Source organism: Chiloscyllium plagiosum, unplaced genomic scaffold (genome assembly GCF_037043375.1).
Source record: "Chiloscyllium plagiosum isolate Xiang-an unplaced genomic scaffold, Cpla_swu_hap1 HiC_scaffold_31, whole genome shotgun sequence".
Classification (NCBI taxonomy): domain Eukaryota; kingdom Metazoa; phylum Chordata; class Chondrichthyes; order Orectolobiformes; family Hemiscylliidae; genus Chiloscyllium; species Chiloscyllium plagiosum.
In genome coordinates this window covers 22,684,376-22,709,544 of record NW_028270169.1, presented here as the reverse complement: position 1 = coordinate 22,709,544, position 25,169 = coordinate 22,684,376, and the positions used below count along the sequence as shown (strand labels likewise).

Here is a 25,169-nt window from a genome sequence, read left to right as displayed (position 1 = left end):
TTGTCATGGACAGATACATCTATGACAGGCAGATTGGTGGGGATAAGGTCAAATATGTTTTTCCTTCTTGTTGGTTCCCTCATTACCTGTTGGAGGCTCAATTCAGCATCGCTAAAGCCCCCCCCCCCCCTCCCAGCCCATTTGAAGATCTTTGTTAGATCTTTCCTGCTCTTTCTGGGAATTCAGAACAATGGGAATGGATGCTAGGGCAGTTGAATGCTCCTCCTGTAGAATGTGGAAGGTAAGGGTCACCACTTGTGTCCCCACTGGCTTCATCTGCGGGAAGTGCGCTCAATTCCAGCTCTTCAGAACTTGTATTAGGGAACTGCAGCTGGAGCTGGATGAACTGGTGATCAGTCAGGAGGCTGAGGGGGTAATTGAGAGGAGTTACAGGGAGATAGTCACACCTCTGGTACAGGAAAAAGGTAGATGGGTCACAGTCAGGGGACGGAGAGGGAACGTGTAGACAGTGCAAGGATCCCCTGTGGCTATTCCCCTCAATAACAAGTATACCGTTCTGGATACTGTTGGGGGGAATGTGGGGGTAGGGGGGTACTTACCAGGGGTAAGCCATGGGGTACAGGTCTCTGGCACAGAGTCTATCCCTGTTGCTCAGAAGGGAGGTGGGGAGGGGAGAAGAACATTAGTCACTGGGGAATGCATAGCTAGGGGGATGGACAGGAGATTCTGTGGGAACGAGAGAGACACTTGTGATTGATGTGTTGCTTCCCAAGTGCCAAGGTCCATAATATCTTGGATCATGTTTTTGGGATCCTTAAGGGGGAGGGGGAGCAGCCCCAAGTTGTGGTCCACGTAAGCACCAACGACATAGATCAGAAAAGGAATGGGGATTTAAGGCAGAAATTCAGGGAGCTAGGGTGGAAGCTTAGAGCTAGAACAAATAGAATTGTTATCTTTAGTTTGCTACCCATGCCACATGCTAGCGAAGCAAGGAATAGGAAGAGAGCAGTTGAACACCGGCTATAGGGATGGTGCAGGAGGAAGGGATTCAGATCCCTGGATAATTGGGGCTCACTCTGGGGTAGGTGGGACTTCTACAAACAGGATGGCCTACACCTGAACCAGAGGGGTACCAATATCCTGGGGGGGATAGTTTTGCAAATGCTCTTTGGGAGGGTTCAACCTAATTCAGGAGAAAGTGAGGTCTGCAGATGCTGGAGATCAGAGCTGGAAATGTGTTGCTGGAAAAGCGCAGCAGGTCAGGCAGCATCCAGGGAACAGGAGAATCGACGTTTCGGCATAAGCCCTTCTTCAGGAATGAGGAAGGTTTGTCCAGCAGGCTAAGATAAAAGGTAGGGAGGAGGGACTTGGGGTAGGGGCGTCAGAAATGTGATAGGTGGAAAGAGGTCAAGGTGAGGGTGATAGGTCAGACTGGGGTGGGGGCGGAGAGGTCGGGAAGAAGATTGCAGGTTAGGAAGGCGGTGCTGAATTCGATGGATTCAACCTAATTCAGCAGGGGAATGAGAACCTGAATTGTAGCTCCAACGTATAGGAGGTTGAGAGTGGTGAGGTCATAAATAAGGTTTCAAGGTTGCAAGAGTGTACCGGCAGGCAGGAGAGTGGTTTGAAGTGTGTCTACTTCAACGCCAGAAGCATCCGGAATAGGGTGAGTGAACTTGCAGCATGGGTTCGTACCTGAGACTTCGATGTTGTGGCCATCTTGTAGACATGGATAGAACAAGAACAGGAATGGTTGTTGCAGTTTCTGGGGTTTAGATGTTTCAGTAACAACAGGGAGAGTGGTAAAAGAGGGGGAGGTGTAGCATTATTAGTCAAGGACAGTATTACAGTGGCAGAAAGCACTTTTGATGAGGACTCGACTACTGAGGTAGTATGGCCTGAGGTTAGAAACAGGAAAGAAGACATCACCCTGTTGGGAGTTTTCTATAGGCCTCCGAAAAGTTCCAGAGATGTAGAGGAAAGGATTGCAAAGATGATTCTAGATCGGAGCAAAAGTAACAGGGTAGTTGTTATGGGGGAGTTTAATTTTCCAAATATTGACTGGAAACGCCATAGTTCGAGTACTTTAGATGGGTCAGTTTTTGTCCAATGTGTGCAGGGGGGCTTCTTGACACAATAGGTAACAGGGTAGTTGTTATGGGGGAGTTTAATTTTCCAAATATTGACTGGAAACGCCATAGTTCGAGTACTTTAGATGGGTCAGTTTTTGTCCAATGTGTGCAGGGGGGCTTCTTGACACAATAGGTGCAACAAGAGACGAGGTCACATTAGATTTGGTACTGGGTAATGAACCAGGCCAAGTGTTAGATTTGGAGGTAGGTGAGCACTTTGGTGATAGTGACAACAATTCGGTTACGTTTACTTTATTGATGGTAAGGGATAGGTATAAACCGCAGGGCAAGAGTTATAGCTAGGTGAAAGGCAACTATGATGCGATTAGGCAAGATTTAGGATGCTTAGGATGGGGAAGGAAACTGCTGGGAATGGGCATAATTGAAATGTGGAGCTTGCTCAAGGAACAGCTACTGCGGGTCCTTGATAAGTATGTACCTGTCAGGCAGGGAAAAAGCGGTTGAGGGAGGGAGCTGTGGTTTACTAAAGAAGTTGAATCTCTTGTCGAGAGGAAGAAGGAGGCTTATGTAAAAATGAGACGTGAAGGTTCAGTTAGGGCTCTTGAGAGTTACAAGTTAGCCAAGAAGGACCTAAAGAGAGAGCAAAGAAGAGCCAGGTGGGGACATGAGAAGTCTTTGGCAGATAGGATCAAGGTAAACCCTAAAGCTTTCTATAGGTATGTCAGGAATAAAAGAATGACTCAAGAAAGATTAAGGCCAGTCAAGGACAGTAATGGGAAATTGTGCGTGGAGTCTGAAGAGATAGGAGAGGTGCTAAATGAATATTTTTTGTCAGAATTCACACAGGAAAAAGACAATGTTGTTGAGGAGAATACTGAGATACAGGCTATTAAACTAGACAGGATTGAGGCTCATAAGGAGGAGATGTTGGCAATTCTGGAAAGCGTGAAAATAAATAGGTCCCCAGTCTGGATGGGATTCATCCCAAGATTCTCCGGGAAGCCAGGGAGGAGATTGCCAAGCCTTTTGCTTTGATCTTTATGTCATCATTATTTACAGAAGTAGTGCCAGAAGACTGGAGGATAGCAAATGTTTGTCCCTTTGTTCAAGAAGGGGAGTAGAGACAACCCTGGTAATTATATTCCATTAAGCCTTACTTCGGTTGTGGGTAAAGTATTGGGAAGTATTATAAGAGATAGGATTTATAATCATCTAGAAAGGAATAATTTGATTAGGGACAGTCAACGTGGTTTTGTGAAGGGTAGATCAAGCCTCACAAACCTTATTGAGTTCTTTGAGAAGGTGAACAAACAAGTGGATGAGGGTAAAGTGATTGATGTGGTGTATATGAATTTCAGTAAAGTGTTTGATAAGGTTCCCCATGATAGGCTATTGCACAAAATACAGCGATGTGGGATTGAGGGACTTAATAGAGACATACAAGATGATCAGAGGATTAGATAGGGTGGACAGTGAGAACCTTTTTCCTCGGATGGTGATGGCTAGCATGAGGGGACATAAATTTAAATTGAGGGATGATAAATATAGGACAGATATTAGAGGTAGGTTCTTTACTCAGAGAGTAGTAGGGGCATGGAATGCCCTGCCTCCAACAATAGTAAGCACACCAACTTTAAGGCCATTTAAATGGCCATTGGATAAACATATGGATGATAATGGAATAATGTAGGTTGGATGGGGTGCTGATTGGTTTCACAACATCGAGGGCTGAAGGGCCTGTGCTGTGCTGCGCTGTAATGTTCTAGGTTCTAGGTTCTATGTTCTAAGGAGATCGATTTCTGCTTCTCCAATCTCCCCATGCAACCTAGTTCCTTTTATCCCTGCAATCATCCAAGTAAATTTTCTCCGCATTCTATCCAATGTCTTGGCATCCATCTTAAAAGTGTGGCAACCAAGCTTACACACAATCTTCCAGTTCTCCACAAATCCCTGAAGGTGGCACAGCAGGTTAATAAGGTAGTTAAAAAGGCATATAGGGCACTTACCTTTATCCCAAAGCATAGGTTATGAGAGCAGGGAGGTTATGTTGGAGCTGTGCAGAACTTTGGTCAGACCACAACTGGAGTACTGTGTGCAGTTCTGGTCACCATATTACAGGAAGGATGCGATTACACTGAAGGTGATGCAGTGGTGATTCAATAGGATTTTGCATGAGATGGAGCACTTTAGCTCTGTAGAAAGGCTGGATAAGCTCAGGGCGTTTTCTTTGGAGTAAAGAAGGCTGAGGGAGGAGCTGATTGGGGTGTATAAGATAATAAGGGGCTTGGAAATGGTGGGTAGAAAGCAGCTGCTCTCTTTAATTGAAAGATCAATAACAAGAGGCCATACTTTTAGGAGGTTTAGAAGGGATTTAAAGAAAAAATCTTTTCGCCAGAGGGTTGTGGGGTCTGCACGGTACTGTCTGAGAGCACGGTAGAAGATGGATATAATCTCACAATCTTTAAAAAATATTTGAATGTGCTCTTGAAATGTCATAAAATTCAAGGTAAATGGCCTGGTGGAGGAATGTGTCGAGTAGATTTTAGTAAAGTCTCAGCAGTACATAATCAATGGGCCAAAGTGTCTGTTCTGCATTGTATGATTCCATGGTTCAATGATTCTGATTTGACAGCTGAGGTCTAGCCAGTGATTTCTAAAAGTTTAGCATGACTTCCTTGTTTTTGTATCCAATACTCCTATTTATATAGCCAAAATATAATTTATTTCTTTACTTGCTTAAGAATTTGCCCTAATATCTTCAAGGATTTTCACTCTATTCCCATAGACATAGCTAAGAATAGCATGCTGATGAACACTGCATCCAGCGGTACTACAGCAGTAACAGCAATATGTCATTCTATAATTGCAACCTGCTTTGAATATATTCCTCTAAAAAAAGTCATTCACAGTCCAACCCAAACCAAAGTTTTCCAAGAAACATTGCCAATGATAGTTCTCCATTCATCATATGGATACTTCCAAAAACAAATTAGTGTATAACAATGCAAAATTTAAAAACTGCATGCACCCAGGTATACCCCCATTTCAGCTTCCACTTGCTCCAATAACTACCTGCTGAGCTGTGCAATGTAAGACACACTGCCTCATGAACATCATTGACCTTATTTCTGCTATTCCTTATACTTTTTTACAGCTCAGAATACACCACTGAGATCTATTCAATGCTTGTCCATTCCAGCATTTGATGGACAGGTTGGGGAAGGGCTCTGTCATTGATTTCCTCCCAAGATCTGCCCCAAATCACTGCTGTTTTCTCTGGCACAGACCATGACATCAAGTGCTGTACATGACAAAACTTAAATGATAAATCAAAGAGTTTAGAACTGTAGGAGCACTGGCAAAGCATCCTACATTTCCTAAAGGAATAAAAATGATTTATTTTTCCTCTTCGCAGCATCTGAAGTTGGATTATACAATGGAACAAAATACTTGTGCAATTAATGGCTCTCAGTTACTGACACTATTCCAAAAGAGTCGTTGATTACATCTATTAAGCCAGTAGACGACTACCACATATGCTGAGTGTTTCCAGTGCTGATTTTATTTCAGAATCTGACATTTGCAGTATTTTCTGCTTTAGACTACCATATAGTAGGTACAGTTTCTGTGACTCATAATTTTGTTGGATCAAAGGCAACAATGAATAGTAATAGATTAATATTTTGGATAGTATTACCTCACCCTTACATGTTAAGTTCAACATATTCAGACACAAGTATGATACCGCAGGATAATGGGGAGCTATGGGAAGACGACAGCTTGGTGGTGTTATTACTGGACTGTTATTCCAGAGCTGAAAATGTGTTGCTGGAAAAGCGCAGCCGGTCAGGCAGCATCCAAGAAACAGGAGAATCGACGTTTCGGGCATAAGCCCTTCTTCAGGAATGAGGAAAGTGTGTCCAGCAGGCTAAGATAAAAGGTAGGGAGGAGGGACTTGGGGGAGGGGCTTTGGAAATGCGATAGGTGGAGGGAGGTCAAGGTGAGGGTGATAGGCCGGAGTGGGGTGGGGGGCGGAGAGGTCAGGAAGAAGATTGCAGATTAGGAAGGCAGTGCTGAGTTCGAGGGATTTGACTGAGACAAGGTGGGGGGAGAAATGAGGAAACAGGAGAAATCTGAGTTCATCCATTGTGGTTGGAGGGTTCCCAGGTGGAAGATGAGGCGCTCCTCCGCCAACCGTCGTGTTGCTATGGTCTGGCGATGGAGGAGTCCAAGGACCTGCATGTCCTTGGTGGAGTGGGAGGGGGAGTTGAAGTGTTGAGCCACGGGGTGGTTGGGTTGGTTGGTCCGGGTGTCCCAGAGGTGTTCTCTGAAATGTTCCGCAAGTAGACGACCTGTCTTCCTAATATAGAGGAGGCCACTTCGAGTGCAGCGGATGCAATAGATGATGTGTGTGGAGGTGCAGGTGAATTTGTGGCAGATATGGAAGTGTTCCTTGGGGCCTTGGAGGGAACTAAGGGGGGAGGTGTGGGCGCAAGTTTTGCATTTCTTGCGGTTGCAGGGAAAGGTGCCGGGAGTGGAGGTTGGGTTGATGGGAGGTGTGGACCTGACGAGGGAGTCACGGAGGGAGTGGTCTTTTCGGAATGCTGAGAGGGGAGGGGAGGGGAATATATCCCAGTGGTGGGGTCCATTTGGAGGTGGCGGAAATGACGGCGGATGATACGCTGTACATGGAGGTTGGTGGGGTGGTAGGTGAGGACCAGTGGGGTTCTGTCCTGGTGGTGGTTGGAGGGGCGGGGCTCAAGGGCGGAGGAGCGGGAAGTGGAAGAGATGCGGTGGAGGGCATCATCGACCACGTCTGGGAGGGAAATTGCGGTCCTTGAAGAAGGAGGCCATCTGGGTTGTACGGTTTTGGAACTGGTCCTCCTGGGAGCAGATGCGGCGGAGACGAAGGAATTGGGAATATGGGATGGCGTTTTTACAGGGGGCAGGGTGGGAGGAGGTGTAGTCTAGGTAGCTGTGGGAGTCGGTCGTTTATAGTAGATGTCCGTGTTGATTCGGTCGCCCGAGATAGAAATGGAAAGGTCTAGGAAGGGGAGGGAGGAGTCTGAGACGGTCCAGGTGAATTTGATGTCAGGGTGGAAGGTGTTGGTAAAGTGGATGAACTGTTCAACCTCCTCGTGGGAGCACGAGGCAGTGCTGATACAGTCATCGATGTAGCGGAGGAAAAGGTGGGGGGTGGTGCCAGTGTAGCTGCGGAAGATGGACTGTTCCACATACCCTATGAAGAGGCAGGCATAGCTGGGGCCCATGCGAGTGCCCATGGCTACTCCTTTGGTTTGGAGGAAGTGGGAGGATTGGAAAGAGAAGTTGTTCAGGGTGAGGACCAGTTCAGTCAGTCAAAGGAGGGTGTCAGTGGAAGGGTACTGGTTGGTACGGCGGGAAAGGAAGAAGTGGAGGGCTTTGAGTCCTTCGTGATGGGGAAGGAGGTGTACAGGGACTGGATGTCCATGGTGAAGATAAGGCGTTGGGGACCGGGGAAGCGAAAATCATGGAGGAGGTGGAGGGAGAATCTGGGCATCCTGGTTCAAAGGTAGGGAAACTACCATTGTGCCAAAACACCCGAAGTTTAAGATACTATAAGTTTCTCATTAATTAAATTGTTCCTTAGTCTGTCTTGTCAAAAGAAGCACAGATTATTACACAATTCCTTATTCTGACTGATTACAACATAAGAACATAAGAACTAGGAGCAGGAGTAGGTCATCGAGCCTGCTCTGCAACTCAATAAGATCATGGCTGATCTTTTCATGACTTCAGCTCCACTTACCCGCCCTCTCACCATAACCCTTGATTTCTTTACTGTTCAAAAATTTATCTATTGTAGCTTGAAAAACAATTACTGAGGAAGTCTTCACTTCACTGGGCAGGGAATTCTACAAATTCACAACCATCTAGGTGAAGAAGTTCCTTCTCAATTCAGTCCTAAATCTGCTCCCCCTAATTTTGAGTCTATGCCCTCTTGTCCTACTTTCACCTGCCAGTGGAAACATCCTTTCTCCTGTATCTTATCTATTCCCTTCATGTTTCTATAAGATCGCCCACCATTCTTCCAAATTCCAATGAATATAATCCCAGTCTACTCAGTCTCTCCTCATAAGCCAACTCCCTCAATTCTGGAATCAACCTAGTGAACCTCCTTTGCACTCCTTCTTGTGCCAGTACATGCTTCCTCAAGTAAGGAGACCAAAACTGCACGCAGTACTCCAGGTGTGGCTTCACCAGCACCATATACAGCTGCAACATAACTTCTCTGCTTTTAAACTCAATCCCCCTCACAATGAAGGACAAAATTCCATTTGCCTTCTTAATTACCTGTTGTACCTGCAGACCAACCTTCTGTGATTCATGCACAAGGACACCCAGGTGCCTCTACTTGGAGGCGTGCCAGAATTTCTACCATGACTGAGAGAAAGTGAGAACTGCAGATGCTGGGGATCAGTGTAGAAAAGTGTGGCACTGGAAAAGCACAACAGGTCAGACAGCATCTGAGGAGCAGGAAAGTCAATGTTTCGTGCATAAGCCCTTCATCAGGGACATGCCCAAAACATCGACTCTCCTGCTCCTCAGATGCTGCCTGACCTGCTGTGCTTTTCCAGCGCCACACTTTTCAACTTCAATTTCTTACCATTCAAGTAATAGTACTTTTTACAGTTATTCCTAACGAAATGGATGACTTAACCTTTATTAACATTGTACTCCATCTGCCAGATCTTTGCCCACTCACTTAAACTATCTATGTCCCTCTGCAAAGTTTCACAGTCCTTTGCACACTTACCTCTACCACTCATCCGCAAACTTTGAAGTATAATTTGTAGTCCCCAACTCCAAATCATCTGTGTAAATTGTGGATAATTGCAATCCCAACACTGATCCCTGAGGTACACCACTAGTCACTAATTGCCAACCATAAAAGCACACACATTTCTTCTCACTCTTTGCTTCCTGTTGGTTAACCAATCCTGTATCCATGCTAATGCATTGCCTGTAATGCCTTGCATCTTTATCTTATGCAGCAGCCTTTTGTGTGGCACCTTGTTGAATGCCTTTATATGTTTTCGGCCCTCTTCCCACATCTCTGCATCCTCTTACAGTTCAGTATTTCACCTAGTTTTCTGATATCTGTAAATATGGAGATATTGCATTTCGATCCCTCATCCAAACTATTAAAAAGCTGGAATCTAAAGCTACTGATCCCTGCAGTACCCCGCTGGTCACTGCCTGCCATTCAGAAGTTAATGGCTTTTATTTTTATTCCTACTCTTTGTTTCTTTTCTGCAAACCAGTTCCAAATCCATGACAGAATTCTGTATCCTCCAGTCCTATGTACTTTAATTTCACATGCCAATCACTTATATGGGACACTACCAAAAAACCTTTCGAAAGTCAAATAAACCACATCCACTGGCTCCTGCTGATCAACTCTACTAGTTACACCTTTGAAAAATTCTATAGATTTGTCAAGCTTGATTTTCCTTTCATAAATCCATGTGTTGTTTTCCATGTGCTCTGCTATTAAATCTGTTATAATGGACTCGAGCATTTACTCTGCAACCAATGTCAAGCTAACCAGTCTATAATTTCTTGTTTTCTCTCTAACTCCTTTTTAGATAGCTTTAAAATGTAACTGAGGAAGAGCCACCTGAGCATGAATAAGAAGGCAGCTGGCGATGGGACCATGGCTCCAATATTTCCTGTCCATTGATGATGTTTCAGTAAACAAGGGATGTTTACTATACATTGTTAACATCCCATAATGAAATTAGTAAGATCAACAAATATAATTACCATAATCATTTATCTCTGAACATTATTAATTACTTGCTAACACAAGTAAAGAAGGCCTGACCAAGCAATATCATGCATGAATTAATATTTTCCATTTAGATATATTATACTGAGAAAGAGTAAGCGTTGAGGATAATTTCTGAAAAGTTATTAATGTGTACATCAACATCAATAGATAGCAGTACTATAAATACGGCACTAAAATGTCTTGCTTGCATATAAGGAAAATAAAGTTTCTTAGAACCACTTTGTATCTTTATTCTTTCATATGATGTGGGTAGCGGTGGCAAGGCAGACAAATCATCTATGCCATTAAAAGCTGACATATTAAAGAATGTCAAGAGTTTGAACAAACACAATGAACTGACCAGGGAACTTAAACTTAGCACTTTGTCTGCAGGTACAACATTCCCACTATTTTCAAGTGAATATATATGGAGGCAGTTTCAGTGTTCCAATTGCAGATATTGATCAAATCCCAGCTGTTGGAAAATGCTGAAAATATATTGCATTAATAAGAATGAACTTAATTGGGTGTTATTTAGTACACTGAAAGAGCTATTGCTTACCTCTGCAAACTCATCTTCATTTAGTATTTGTTCTTTTGTATCAATCTCTTCCAGTTCTTTGTCATATTTCACATCTGTGTGTAAAGTACACAGAAACAGACAAGCACACTTTTACAAAGGCATGGAATGAATGCATGAAGATAAAAGAAATGCAGAACATCTATTGCTGAATAAAATGCAAAAAGACATAGATGTTATGTTTATGACTATATCAGAATATAATTCTGAACACGTGGTAATGCACTTGATAGAGTTGGCTTAACCACTGGAATATGGCTTTGAATCTCTCAGAGATGGACAAGCTGACTTTTGAGAAGAAATTAGACTTCCAGTGAACATCTCAAGGAAATCTTAAGTCAGTGATTCTCTGAACATCATGACTTATGGCACCAAACCGCTCATTGTACACTGCTTAATTGGCCAATCCTTCAAAAGATTTTGTAAGGGGAAAATACCACATGTAACTATAAAAAGGGCTGGTGAGACCACATCTGGAGTACTTAAGCACTTATCTAAAAGATACCATTTTATTGGAGGCAACTCAGAGAAGGTTCCATGTATGGTGGGATTGCCTTATGAGCAAAGGTTACACAGATTGGGACTTTACACACTAAAGTTTAGAAGAACGAGAGGTGATATCATTGAAACATAGAGGATTCTTAAGGGGCTTGACAGAGTAAATGCTGAGAGGATGTTTCTTCTCATGGGAGAATCTAGGACCAGAGTACATAGTCTCAGAATGAAGCGGTGCTGTTTTAAGACTGAGAAGAGGAGGAATTTCTTCTTTTGGAGGGTTGAGACCCTTTGGAACTGCTTGCTACAGAGAACTGTGGGGACAGAGTCCTTGTGTATATTTAAGGCTATGGTAGATAGGTTTTTGATCAGTAGGGGAATCAAGGGTTACAGGGGAAAAGTAGTGTTGGATCGATATTCTGGCATTTGAAGAATACTGAAGGTAAAGCATAAGACTACAAGAAGTTCAGGTCACAATATTATAGAATGGTTTAATATTTAGACTGAATCAACTACTGAAACTGCAAAACACCTAAGAGGTACTCTTTCTTATAGTAGACATTGAGAACTACTCATGGGAATTTCTAAGTAAACTTCAAAATGAAATGGTGTGATCTATACTCACCATCTTATAATGGGCAATGGAACATCTGAGATTAATGGCAAAAGAAAAATCGAGAAGTATTCATTTCTTCTGTACATGAATCAGCACAAAATCCTGTTCAGGTACCTTTCTTTTACATTTGTTTATATTCATTCACAAGGTGTGGCGTGGCTCAAGGTCAACAATATATTTCCCATTTCTATACAATTGAGATGGTTACTCTGCTATTTTAGGGGGCAATTAAGCCTGAACTATGTTGGCATGGCTTTGGAATCATGGGCAGCAGTTTTTCTCGGCGAACAAAGAACAAACAAAGAGAACAAAGAACAATGCAGCCGGGGAACAGGCTCTTCGGCGCTCCTAGTCTTCCTCAACACATTTTGCCCCCCCATACTAAAACTGCCTTCACTTATAGGATCTATATTCCTCTATTACATTCCTGTTCATGTATTCGTCCAGGTGATTATTGAATGCTGCTATATCTGCTTCCATCACCTCCTCTGGCAGAGCACTCCAGGCACTCATCACCCTCTATGTGAAACACTTGCCTCATACATCTCTTTTAAACTTCCTCCCTTGCACCTTGACCCTGTGTCCCCCAGTAATTGACCCCTCCACCTTGTAAAAAACCCTCATACTTTCCACTCTATCCACACCATTCACAATCTTATGAACTTCTATTAGGTTGTCCCTCAACCTCCGGCTTTCCAGTGAAAACAAACCCAGTCTATCCAATCTTTCTTCATAGCTAAAATCCCCCATACAGGCAACATCCTGGTAAACCATTTTTGTACTCTCTCCAAAGCATCTACATTCTTCTGGTAAAGTGGTGATCAGAACTGTATGCAATATTCCAACTGTAACATAACTGAAGTTCTATGAAGCTGCAGCATAACTTGTCTACCCTTATACTCAATGCCCCTTCAAAAACCTTTTTTTTTAACTATCTTATCTTTTTTCATTGACATCTTCTATGATCTGTGGATCTGCACACCTAGATCTCTCTGTATGTCAATACTCCTTACGGTTCTGCCATTCACTTTATAATTTCCACCTTGACCTTCCAAAATGCATCACCTCACATTTGTCCAAATTAAATTCCATCTGCCATTTTTCTGCCCATGCCTCCAACTGATCTATATCCTGCTGTATCCTCTGACAATCCTCCTCACTATCTGTAACTCCACCAATCTTTGTATCATCTGCAAACTTAGTAATTAGACCAGCTACGTTTTCCTCAAAATCATTTATATAGATTACAACAACACTCATCCCAGTGGAACACCCTCCATTCTGAAAAGTATCTTTCTACCGCTATCCTCTACATCCTATGACCTCACCAGTTCTGTATCTATCTTGCCAGCTCACCCCAATACCATGTGACTTCACATTTTGTGCCAGTCTGCCATGAGGGACCTTGTCAAAGGCTTTACTGAAGTCCATGTGGACAACATCCATTAATTTTCCTCATCAATTATCTTCGTCACCTCCTCAAAAAGCTCAATCATGTTAGTGAGGCATGACCTCCCCCAACACAAAACCATGCTGATGAATCCATTTGCTTCTAAATGTATATGCCGCTTGTCCCTGAGAATCTTTTCCAATAAGTTCCCTATCACCGACATGAGACTCACAGGCCGGTAATTTCCAGGATTATCCCTGCTACCCTTCTTAAACAATGGGACAACATTGACTATTCTCCAGTCCTCTGGGACCTCACCTATGGCCAAAGAGGATACAAAGATGTCTGACAATGCTCCAACAATTTGTTCTCTTGTCTCCCTCTATATCCTGGGAGAAATCCCATCAGGACCTGGTGACGTAGCTGCCCTAATACTTTTTAAGATGTGCAGCACTTCTTCCTTTTTAATAGAAACTTGGCTTAGAAACGCAACACTCCCTTCCCTTAGATCATCCACTACCAATTCCTTCTCTTTGGTGAATATTGATACAAAGTATTTGTTTAGGACCTCACCTACCTCTTCTGGCTCCACAGATAGATTACTTCCTTTGTCATTGGGTGGGCCAAACCACTCGCTGGCTACCCTCTTATTTTTTATCTGTGTATAAAAAGTCTTGGGATTCTCCTTAATCCCTTTTGCTAATGACTTTTCATGACCCAAATTATCCTTTCTACTTCCTTGTCTAAGTTCTTGCCTACTTTGCTTATATACTTCAAGGGCTTCTTCAGTTCCTCGTTACATGTGCTTCCTTTTTCTCTCTGACCAAGGTCATAATGTCCCTGGTCATCTAAGTTCATATACAGAGTTAAAAATCACACAATGCCAGGTTATAGTCCAACAGGTTTAATTGGAAGCACTAGCTTTCGGGGGAGCGCTACTCCTTCATCGGGTGGTTGTGAAGTACACAATTGTAAGATACAGAATTTATAGCAAAAGTTTACAGTGCAATGTAACTGAAATTATAATTTTAAAAAAACGGGATTGTTTGTTAAATCTCTCATCTGTTAGAATTACCATGTTAGTTTCACTTCTTTCATATGTAAATCACAACATTTTAAAAAAAAGTTTAAAAAATTCTCAGGTGAACTTTAACAATTGGTGTCAGCCCAGATACTGTGTTGAAGGTTTTAGCCCCCTGTGTGCTGCTGTCTGTGCCGTAATGTTTAGACTGATTCTAATCTAAAAAATGAACTAACAGAATCCCACATGGATTCATGCAGTTCTTGAGTAAAGCACAATGCAACTCTGCAAGAGTTCCTTTGGTTCTGTTCATTGTTCCTTGATGGTCCTTTGGTATTTTTTGCCAATTTAGTGCTGCATTTTTTAAACACATCAGTTTACAAAATGCTGTATCTATCCCTTTATTCCGTTTAATCCTTTGCTCTCCAGCCCATGCTATTTTGGGCACTGCTGGCAAAACCAGCACATATTGTCTATCCCTAATTATCCTTGAGAAGATAGTATTGAGCCACTTGCTTGAATGACTGCTGTTCATGTGCTGTTAAGGAGACTGTTCCAGGATTTTGATCCAGTGACAATGATGGAATGGGAATGTCAACTCATGAAAGTGAACTTGTAAGCTGTGCTTTTCCCAGCAGTGTAACCTTTTAAGGTTGGAGGGTGTCTTGCATACTGTCTGAAAAAGCTCGCAAGTCACCTGCATTCACTTCGAGAAGGAAGGATCCCGTACCCACCAGGCATCTAATAGGACACCAGCAAACCTTCCTCCTGACTGAGGACCTGGAATATCTCATTCTGTCTGCACAGAGGTATTAGTTTATCAGACTGTCAGCTCTAGCACTCAGCAGCATTATGCAGGAGATTGAGGCTGCTGCTTGTCCAGCAACACCCCAAAGTCCCAGGATGAAAAGGTGATCCAGGTTGTTAGGAGGGTAGTGAGGAAGGGGGTCTCACAGGATGGGGGCCACTGGGAGAGAGGGCAATGGGAGTCAGAAGCAGGGGCAGGCAGCTGTCTCTTGGTGACCACCTCGCTGACCTTGATTATGCACAAATTAAATGACTGCCTTCCTCCTGTTGACATGCAGTTGCACAGGTCAAAGGTTAGCAGGCTATCATGGTACTGGAGAAAATTGCAGTCAACATGCGAAGAAACTGTGTGACTGTGTGGAGTTTGCACATTCTCCCCGTGTCTGCGTGGGTTTCCTCCGGGTGCTCCGGTTTCCTCCCACAGTCCAAAGATGTGCAGGTCAGGTGAATTGGCCATGCTAAATTGCCCGTAGTGTTAGGTAAGGGGTAAATGTAGGGGTATGGGTGGGTTGCGTTTCGACGGGGCGGTGTGGACTTGTTGGGCCGAAGGGCCTGTTTCCACACTGTAAGTAATCTAAACCTGAAAGTGATTATTATATTGCTGTTAACCTAGCACTGATGGCTGTTAAATGGAGGCAGTTGGGAAAGTTGTCACGGACCTTTCCATCTGGAGCTTGCTAGCATGGAGGCAGGAAGGCATTAACAGTATTAATGTTCACTGTTCCTTGAATGTTCCTTCTGTGTTATATACCAACTCAATGCTGTATTCTTAAACTCATTCATTCACAATATTTTTCTACTGCTTTATCCCTTTTTATCCTTTGATTTCCATCCCATGCTACCTTGTGCATCCTTGGCACAGCTAGCACTAGTTGCCCTGTCCCTAACTGTCCTTGAGAAGCAGTTTTCTTGAATCATTGGTGTAGGTACATCCGCAGTGTTGTTTGTGAGAATGTTTCAGGATTTTGACCCAGCAACTCTGAAGGAGCACAAATATAATTCGAACTCCTGGGTGAGAGCTTATTGGTCATGCTGTTTCCAGAAGCCTCATCTTTCAAGGTTGGTGGGTGTTTGAAAAGGCTCCTCGACACCTTGTCAGCCCTTCAACCCAAAGGTTGTTCAAAGCAAAAAGGACAAGAAGCAATTACATAACACTGAAATCTGGCTTATGTTGGTGAAACGTTGGAACAAGTTGAGGAACTTTAAATTTGTGGTTTTCACATGATACTAAGTTAAAAAGAACTTTGTTCTTGCCTGGGTCAAGCCCCACTTTGCAATTTGAGCACATAATCCATATTAACAGTCCAGTTCAGAAAGCCAGTTCAAGATTTTAGTGAAGATCTGTAGTTTGAGTTGTAATTGCAACAAGATGACATGACCAGTCCTCCCTCATTTCAATACACATTGACAATGAAGGACACCAATTTAACATTACAATACTGGGACAGGCTAAACAAAGACAAACTCGGGAATTCCTGGAGGCCTGGCATTCAGCTACTAGTTCCATAAAAAAACATGTTGAAATAGACCTCAACTACAGACCACTCCAGTACAAAACTGGAAATAGAACCACCTACCACAATAGACAGAACCGTATAAATTCAAGGCAGATCACAATGACAGCACTTCATCTGGAGACTACACAGTACTGAAGATGTCACCCAGGAGGGAGATGAAATGTTTGCCAGAAAATCAACCAGCTCGGCGAACTGACCAACAACTTCAGTGAGACAATGTTATACTCTTGGATGTGTCATCTTTCAAATAAGATATTAAACTAAGTTATGTCTATCCTTACAGATGAATGTAAAACTCCCATAGCGCTATCTGATGTTATTCTGACAGCCTGGGTAAATCTTATCATTCAAGCAACACCTCTATAAAATAGGTTATCTGTTTATTTATCTCCACTGAATGTAGACAAATTTGATGCTACGTTTTCCCATATTTCAACTTGACTGTGTTTCACATGTTCTTCATTTGTGAAATGGTTTGCATAAACATCAATTACTTCTTTGACATTTGTAATAGTCACTGGACTGGGAGATTTAAAAATATTTGCATCAAGCCAAGAAATTAGGTTAATTGCTTGGCTAGCCTCACTTGGAATTCTGTTGTCATGGGGTCAAAACCCAAGTGGACTTGATAGTGAGTACCTAAAACCTGGATGTCACAACCTCTGCTCAACACTCTGCTAGGTCATAAGTGGCAATCCATTTCTATTCACCCTGACCAAAGCGGTGCGGTGCGATTGCTGAGAGTCTCATGCTCCTCAGGGATACGATCGCCTACGTGCAGAACAGAGGGTTGGACACCTGCCTGATCAGCCTGGACCAGGAGAAAGCCTTTGACAGGATATCACACAGGTATGTGAGAGATGTTCTCTCCAAAATGGGCTTTGGGGAGGGAATCTGCAATTGGATCAGACTGCTCTACACCAACATTGTCAGTGCAGCCTCAATCAATGGGTGGGAATCAGATAGCTTCCCAGTCAGATCTGGAGTCAGGCAGGGCTGCCCTCTCTCTCCTGCCTTGTTTGTGTGCTGCATAGAGCCATTTGCCGAGTCCATCAGGAAGGATGCAAGCCTGAGAGGGGTGACTATTCCTGGCAGCGGGGGCCTGCAGGTTAAGGCCTCCCTGTACATGGATGAGGTCGCCGTTTTCTGCTCAGATCCGCTGTCCGTGCGCAGACTCATGTGCATATGTGACCAGTTCGAACGGGCCTCGGGGGCCAAGATAAACCGAGGCAAGAGCGAGGCCATGCTCTTCGGGAACTGGGCCGACCAATCCTCGATCCCCTTCACCGTCAGGACATACCACCTGAAGGTGCTGGGTATTTGGTTCGGGGGGGGGGGGGGTGCAAGCGCCAAGTCTTGGAAGGAGCGTATCAGCAAAGTGAGGCAGAAACTGGGCAGATGGACGCTATGGTCGCTCTCCATCGCGGGACAAAACCTGGTCATCAGGTGTGAGGCACTGTCATTGCTGTTATACGTGGCACAGGTCTGGCCTATTCATAGAACCTGTGCCGCTGCAGTCACCCATTCCAGTTTATATGGAGGTCAAAGATGGACCGGGTCCGAAGGAACTCGCTGAACAAAGATCTGGGCAACGGGGGAAAAAATACACCCAATGCCACCCTCACCCTGATGGCCACCTTTGTGTGTGGCTGCATCAAGCTGTGCGTGGATCCCCGGTACGCAAACACCAAGTGTCACTATGTACTGAGGTTCTACCTGTCCCCGGTGTTGCGAAGGATGGGCCTGGCCTCGCTGCTGCAGAACGCTCCGAGTAGTTGGACCGTTCCATATCACCTGTCCTTCGTGGAGAAGTTTATGAAGAAAAACACCTTTGACCACAAGTCCATCAGGAAGTGGTCAGCACGTAGTGTCCTTGAGACCCTTCGGGAAAAGGAGAGGGCGGATCCTATCGAGCGGTTCCCTGAGCAGACTGTCAAAGCCATTTGGCAGAATGCCTCATCGCCAGAACTTTCCAACAAGCACCAAGACATGGCTTGGCTGGTGGTGAGAAGGGCTCTGCCTGTGAGATCCTTTATGCACACCCGGACTCTCAGCCGCACCGCTCGCTGCCCTCGAAGCGGCTGTGGGGGGACGAGACTGTCACACACCTCCTTCTGGAATGTGCCTACGCAGAAGAAGTCTGGAGAGGAATGCAGTGGTGTTTGTCGAGGTTCGTCCCGAACAGCGCCGTGACACGGGACTCCGTGCTCTACGGCCTGTTCCCCGGGACGCACACCGAGACGAACATCAATTGTGCCTGGAGGATCATCAACTCGGTGAAGGACGCTCTCTGGGTGGTCCGAAACCAGCTGATCTTCCAGCTGAAGGAGTTGACCCCGACTGAGTGTTGCAGACTGGCACATTCCAAGGCCCAGGACTACGTGTTGAGGGACGCGCTGAAGCTTGGGGCAGCTGCCGCCAAGGCGCGGTGGGGAAAGACCACTGGGTAAAGTCTGCCTGCCTAACGAAGAACAGGGGGCCCATGCAGTCATTTGGGCTCTGCTGACGCCTCAGCTAATTATATGGGCATATGATTGAAAAATGTACAGATCTGTATAAAAATGATAAATTCTGACCTCTGTATGTACATGTTTACATATGTATGGCATGACCAACTGTACAGACCATCAAATTATTTTATGAATAAAGTATATTTTTGAAATAAAAAAAAACAGCTTCTCGGCCTTTTGGCTCGGAATATGTGTAGGTCCTGAGGAAGCGATTCTGTGCGAGTGCTGCAGGTTTGATGCAGCGGACGTGTGCTGGCGGGGGAGAAACCCCGGTGATCGTGTTGCGAGTCGTTGGAGCTGCTAGAGACCATCGCTGGATCGTGCTGGGACGTTGGAGGATCGTTTGGTTGTGCTGACCTGCTCTTGGTGGATCTTTATGCTGGCTTCGGCCTAACACCAATTCAGGTACCAGCCAACCTCAGAGCTATGGCCTCAGCAGCCGCTCACAGCCCTGGTCAGGGCATTCGCAACACAGTCAGGGCGACTGTGAAGAAGGTCGAGGAGCACACACCGGTCGATCGGACGGTGTTCGTGACAAAGATTTTGCTGGAGTGCTGCAGTTCGAAGCAGCGGACGTGTACTGCCTGCAGGATTTCCCTGCGGCAGGCTATTTCAACGTGACCTTCAGGAGCGTGAAGAATTGCGAGCAGCTCCTGAAGGTCTTCAAGGAGAAGGAAGGGGAACCTCTATTCTCCATCTTGTCGGCGGTCCCGTTGTGTGTGCTTCCTGCGCAGAGGAGTCGGGTTGTAACAATCCAGATGTACAACACTCACGTCCCAGCAGCAGATGTCCTGACCTTCTTGAGAAGATACGTCCAGGTCGAGGGAGAGAGTACCGATGTGGTCGATCCTTTCGGGATCTGGACCAGCAAAAGACAGATCAGGGTAACCCTGAGGGTCGATGCTAGTGGGAACATCCTCCACCCACCCTCCAGCTTTGCCATCGGAGGAAGCAGGTTTCGTGACATTCGCAGGGCTGCCGAAAGTGTGCTGAACCTGCGGGAGGTCAGGCCACATGGCGGCAGATTGTAAGGTGACCATCTGCCGAAACTGCAAGCAGGAAGGCCACCAGACCAAGGAATGTAAGGAGGCCAAGAACTGTAATCTGTGCGGAGAGGCGGGCCACATGTACAAGGCCTGCCCAAGACGAGGGCCGCCACCTACGCACAGATGGCCGGAGGTGGCAACACGAGCCGTGTACCGCCTAAGACCAGCACGGTACCACAAACCAGCACAGGAACGGTGTCTGGAGGCACCCAGAAGGAAGGGCAGGCTGTAGCGGAGCAGACGGCAGACAGTGGGGAGATGCAGCAGCCGATCCAAGCTCCTTCAAGACAGACGGAGGAAATGGAAATGGAAAAGGAGGAATCAAAGGAGGCAGAGGATTGGATTACTGTCAAATGCAGGAAGAGGAAACCTCTCAAGGGCCCCAAAGCCACCCAGTGAAGGGGGAAGCGACACCTACACGATGATGATACAGGCAGCTCTTCCGACGGTGAGGACGGGCGCAAGGAGGGATGTTACCAGAGGAAGAGACAGAGCGCCATGGGGAAAAAGGAGGGCAGCACCCCCCAAGCAGGAAAAGACGATCCCTCTGAGGGGATGGGTAAAGGCCTCCCCCCCCACCCAGTGAGAACCAAGAGGTACCCACCAGCCCACAGCTCCAGGTAACTGGGAGCAGCGGTCCTGTGACAGCCCCACTGTCAGATGGAGAACTGGCCGGTGCGGACCCTGGGCCCGACCCGAAAACACCAGAGCGGGGAAATGGCTCCAGCGTGGAGCCGGACAGCTACCTCAGCCCTGGGAGGGTCCAGCAGTTTGCCGTCACCACGGGAATGCACACAGCTACCCCAGAGGGGCAAGACCAGCAGCAAATGGATACTGTTAACCTCGTAAGCTGTTAAAATGGGATTAAAAATTGCCAGCATCAATGTGCGTAGCATCAAATCAGCTACACGATGTGTTTCTACAATGGCCTTCCTGGCCAACGTTAAAGCCGATGTCATGTTTCTGCAGGAGTGTGGGATAGCGCACCTCAGCAGCTACAGGAGATGGTCGAGCTTGTGGGCCCATGGGCCATCAGTTTGGTCGGGGGGCAACGATAGCCGCGTCTCTGACCTAGGTATCCTGTTGCGAGGAGGCAACTTCACCATCTCCGAGGTTAAGGAGGTGGTGGGCGGGCACCTCCTCGTCGCCGACGTCATGTACAGGAATGTTCCCCTGAGACTGATTTAATGTGTACGCCCCAGTGGGTAAGAGTGAACGGTTGGCCGTCCTGCAGCAGCTTCCACTGTTGCTGGCTACGTCCAGGCCGGTCATTCTGGCCGGAGACTTCAACTGTATCGTTGATGTAGATGGACGATTTGGTGGGGGGGACAGTAAACTGGACGCCACGTCCAGAGCCCTGATGGACACGGTAAAAGATGCAAAGCTGCACGACGTTTTCAGCACCCCTGCAGATGGAGCGCAGCGTAGATACACCTGGTCACGGGCAGAGGGGTCGATCTGCTCAAGGATAGATTACCTGTTTGTGTCCCGAACGCTCTCGGTCAGATCCACCAACGTCAAGCCGGTGTTCTTCTCTGACCACTGCCTCCTGCTGGCCAACTGTCACCTACAGGACGAGCAGCAGGCTGGTAAGGGAACGTGGAAGCTGAACACAAAGCTGTTGACCCTGGGAAACATTGAGGAGCTCAAGAGGGACTACGCAGGTTGGAGAACCGTGAAGCCCCTCTTTGAGTCCCCAGCGGACTAGTGGGAAACAGTAAAAGGGAACATCAAGAGGTTCTTCATCCTCAAAGGTGTTCAGGAGGCGAGAGAGAGGCGGGGAAAACTGTCCCAGCTCCAGGAAAGTATGCAGAACCTGCTCCTGTTGCAGACGATAGGGGTCGATGTCACAGAAGACCTCAAGGAGGTGAAGGGCCAGCAAGCCTCTCTCTTTGCCTCGGAGGCCTCCAAGATAATCTTCCGGTCCAGGGTCCGCTCGGTGGAGCAGGACGAGACGTGCTCACGTTTCTTCTTCCAAAAGGTGCACAAAGAGAGCTCCATGCTCAGCAGCCTGAAGGAAGAAGATGGCTTGATAACGTCATCTCAGGCTGACATCATGATGATCAGTAAATCCTTCTATGCCAGTCTGTATGACGCGAAGCCGACCGACAGCGCGGCCTCCCAGTCATTCCTGTCCGCTATCATGGAGGTCTTAGATGACAGAACACGGAGAGGCTGGACCAGCCGCTATCTCTGAATGAGCTGACCAAGGCCCTCGAGTCCTTCGAAAAGAATAAAACTCCCGGAAGCGAAGGCTTACTGGTCGAGCTCTATTCCGCTCTGTGGGACTTGATTGGCCAGGACCTGCTGGAGGTGTATGCTTCGGGCAGGTACCATGAGTGAATCCATGAGGAAAGGCATCATCACCCTCATCTACAAGCGGAAGGGGGAGAGGGAGGAACTCAAAAATTGGAGACCAATCTCACTGTTGAATGCGGATTACAAAATTCTGTCAAAGGTAATCGCCAACCGGGTCAGGTCTGCTCTGGGGTCGGTGATTCACCTTGACCAAACCTGTGCTGTGCCGGGCAGAAAGATCGCTGAGAGTCTCGCACTCCTCAGGGATACGATCGCCTATGTGCAGGACAGAGGGTTGGACACCTGCCTGATCAGCCTGGACCAGGAGAAAGCCTTTGACAGGATATCACACAGGTATATGAGAGATGTTCTCTCCAAAATGGGCTTTGGGGAGGGAATCTGCAATTGGATCAGACTGCTCTACACCAACATTGTCAGTGCAGTCTCAATCAATGGGTGGGAATCAGATAGCTTCCTAGTCAGATCTGGAGTCAGGCAGGGCTGCCCTCTCTCTCCTGCCTTGTTTGTGTGCTGTATAGAGCCATTTGCCGAGTCCATCGGGAAGGATGCGAGCCTGAGAGGGGTGACTATTCCTGGCAGTGGGGGCCTGCAGGTTAAGGCCTCCCTGTACATGGATGACGTCGCCGTTTTCTGCTCGGATCCGCTGTCCGTGCGCAGACTCATGTGCATATGTGACCAGTTCGAACGGGCCTCTTGGACCAAGGTAAACCAAGGCAAGAGTGAGGCCATGCTCTTCGGGAACTGGGCCGACCAATCCTCGATCCCCTTCACCGTCAGGACCGACCACCTGAAGGTGCTGGGTATTTGGTTCGGGGGGCGCTGGGGCGTGCGCCAAGTCTTGGGAGGAGCGTATCAGCAAAGTGAGGCAGAAACTGGGCAGATGGAAGCTACGGTCACTCTCCATCGCGGGACAAAACCTGGTCATCAGGTGTGAGGCACTGTCGTTACTATTATGCGTGGCACAGGTCTGGCCTATTCCTAGAACCTGTGCCGCTGCAGTCACCCAGGCCATCTTCCAGTTTACATGGAGGTCAAAGATGGACTGGGTCCAAAGGAACTCGCTGTACAAAGATCTGGGCAACGGGGGAAAAAATACACCCAATGCCACCCTCACCCTGATGGCCACCTTTGTGTGTGGCTGCATCAAGCTGTGCGTGGATCCCCGGTACGCAAACACCAAGTGTCACTACGTACCTGTCCCCGGTGTTGCGAAGGATGGGCCTGGCCTCGCTGCTACGGAACGTTCCGAGTAGTTGGACCGTTCCGTATCACCTGTCCTTCATGGAGAAGTTTATGAAGAAAAACACCTTTGACCACAAGTCCATCAGGAAGTGGTCAGCACGTAGTGTCCTTGAGACCCTTCGGGAAAAGGAGAGGGCGGATCCTATCGAGCGGTTCCCTGAGCAGACTGTCAAAGCCATTTGGCAGAATGCCTCATCGCCAGAACTTTCCAACAAGCACCAAGACTTGGCTTGGATGGTGGTGAGAAGGGCTCTGCCTGTGAGATCCTTTATGCACACCTGGACTCTCAGCCGCACCGCATGCTGCCCTCGAAGCGGCTGCGGGGGTGAACGAGACTGTCACACACCTCCTTCTGGAATGTGCCTATGCAGAAGAAGTCTGGAGAGGAATGCAGTGGTGTTTGTCGAGGTTTGTCCCGAGCAGCGCCGTGACACGGGACTCCGCGCTCTACGGCCTGTTCCCTGGGACGCACACCGAGACAAAATCAACTGTGCCTGGAGGATCATCAACTCGGTGAAGGACGCTCTCTGGGCGGTCTGAAACCTGTTGATCTTCCAGCTGAAGGAGTTGACCCCGACAGAGTGTTGCAGACTGGTACATTCCAAGGTCCAGGACTACGTGTTGAGGGACGCGCTGAAGCTTGGGGCAGCTGCCGCCAAGGCACGGTGGGGAAAGACCACCGTGTAACGTCTGCCTGCCTAAAGAAGAACAGGGGCCCGTGCAGTCATTTGGGCTCTGCTGACGCCTCAGTTAAAAATGTAATCATACAGACCTGTAAATAGGAATGATTACTCTGTTTCGGTATGCAAAGAAATGGAATGTTTACATATGTATGGCATGTCCAACTGTACAGATCATCAAAGTATTTTATGAATAAAGTATATTTTTGAAATCAAAAAAAGTCTGTCACCTCTCGATCCATTCTGATGCCATCTGTTAACATATAAATGTTCATTGAATCACTATAGGAAGTGGCAGTGTCTGTGCTCATGGGCTTATTTATGCTTCTAGAGTGCAGCTAACTGCAATTGTACAGTTTCTTTTCCAAAGTGTAAACTTACAGCATAGTTAACATGTGCAATGCACATCTTCCAAGGAACTATTTAATTTCCCCAATAGCAGTAGAGAAGCCAGCTGCTCAAAAAGAAGCATTTAAAAAATTTATGGATACTAGCTTTCCAAATTGAATTAAAGATAATGTAAAATATAATTGCAACACAAACAGCATGCATTATACAGTGTGGTTTGTTATGATTCCAGCTGATGTTATTGTAGATAATCCCCAGAATGAAATCTGGCTTGATGAATCAAATTTGATCTTTTTTTAAATGTCAGTCTTTCACTAAAATATGAGCAAAATAAAGTGAAACAGAAATGTATTATACATAGAAGAGATAAGAATAAAATAAAAACAAACCATCTAAATGAAAATGAAATACTATGGATGCTAGAAAATGCTGGAGAACCTTAGCAGGTCTGGCAGCATCTGTAGAAAGAAATAGAAAGTTAAATTTTTGAGTATGAAGTGACCCTTTCAGAAGATGCTATCAGGCATTCTGAGTTTCTCCAGCAATTTCTCTATTTATGTTTGTGGGTCGGTGGCTCAGTGGTTAGCACTGCTGCCTTACAGCACCAGGGACCCGGGTTTGATTCCTGCCTCAGACAACGGTCTGTGTGGAGTTTGCACATTCTCCCTGTGTCTGTGTGGGTTTCCTCCCACAATCCAAAGATGTGCAGTTCAGGTGAATTGGCCATACTA

At 46.3% G+C, this 25,169-nt stretch overlaps 1 protein-coding gene across 1 annotated transcript in view; it reads right to left on the bottom strand.

The window, feature by feature from the left end:
* Positions 1-25,169, bottom strand: part of LOC122564002 (EF-hand calcium-binding domain-containing protein 5-like) — a 174,815-nt gene that overhangs the window by 113,944 nt on the left and 35,702 nt on the right. Inside the window, exon 5 of the mRNA XM_043718422.2 lies at positions 10,430-10,503. Coding sequence (XP_043574357.2) covers positions 10,430-10,503 — 74 coding nt within the window. The remainder of the gene's footprint in view (positions 1-10,429; positions 10,504-25,169) is intronic.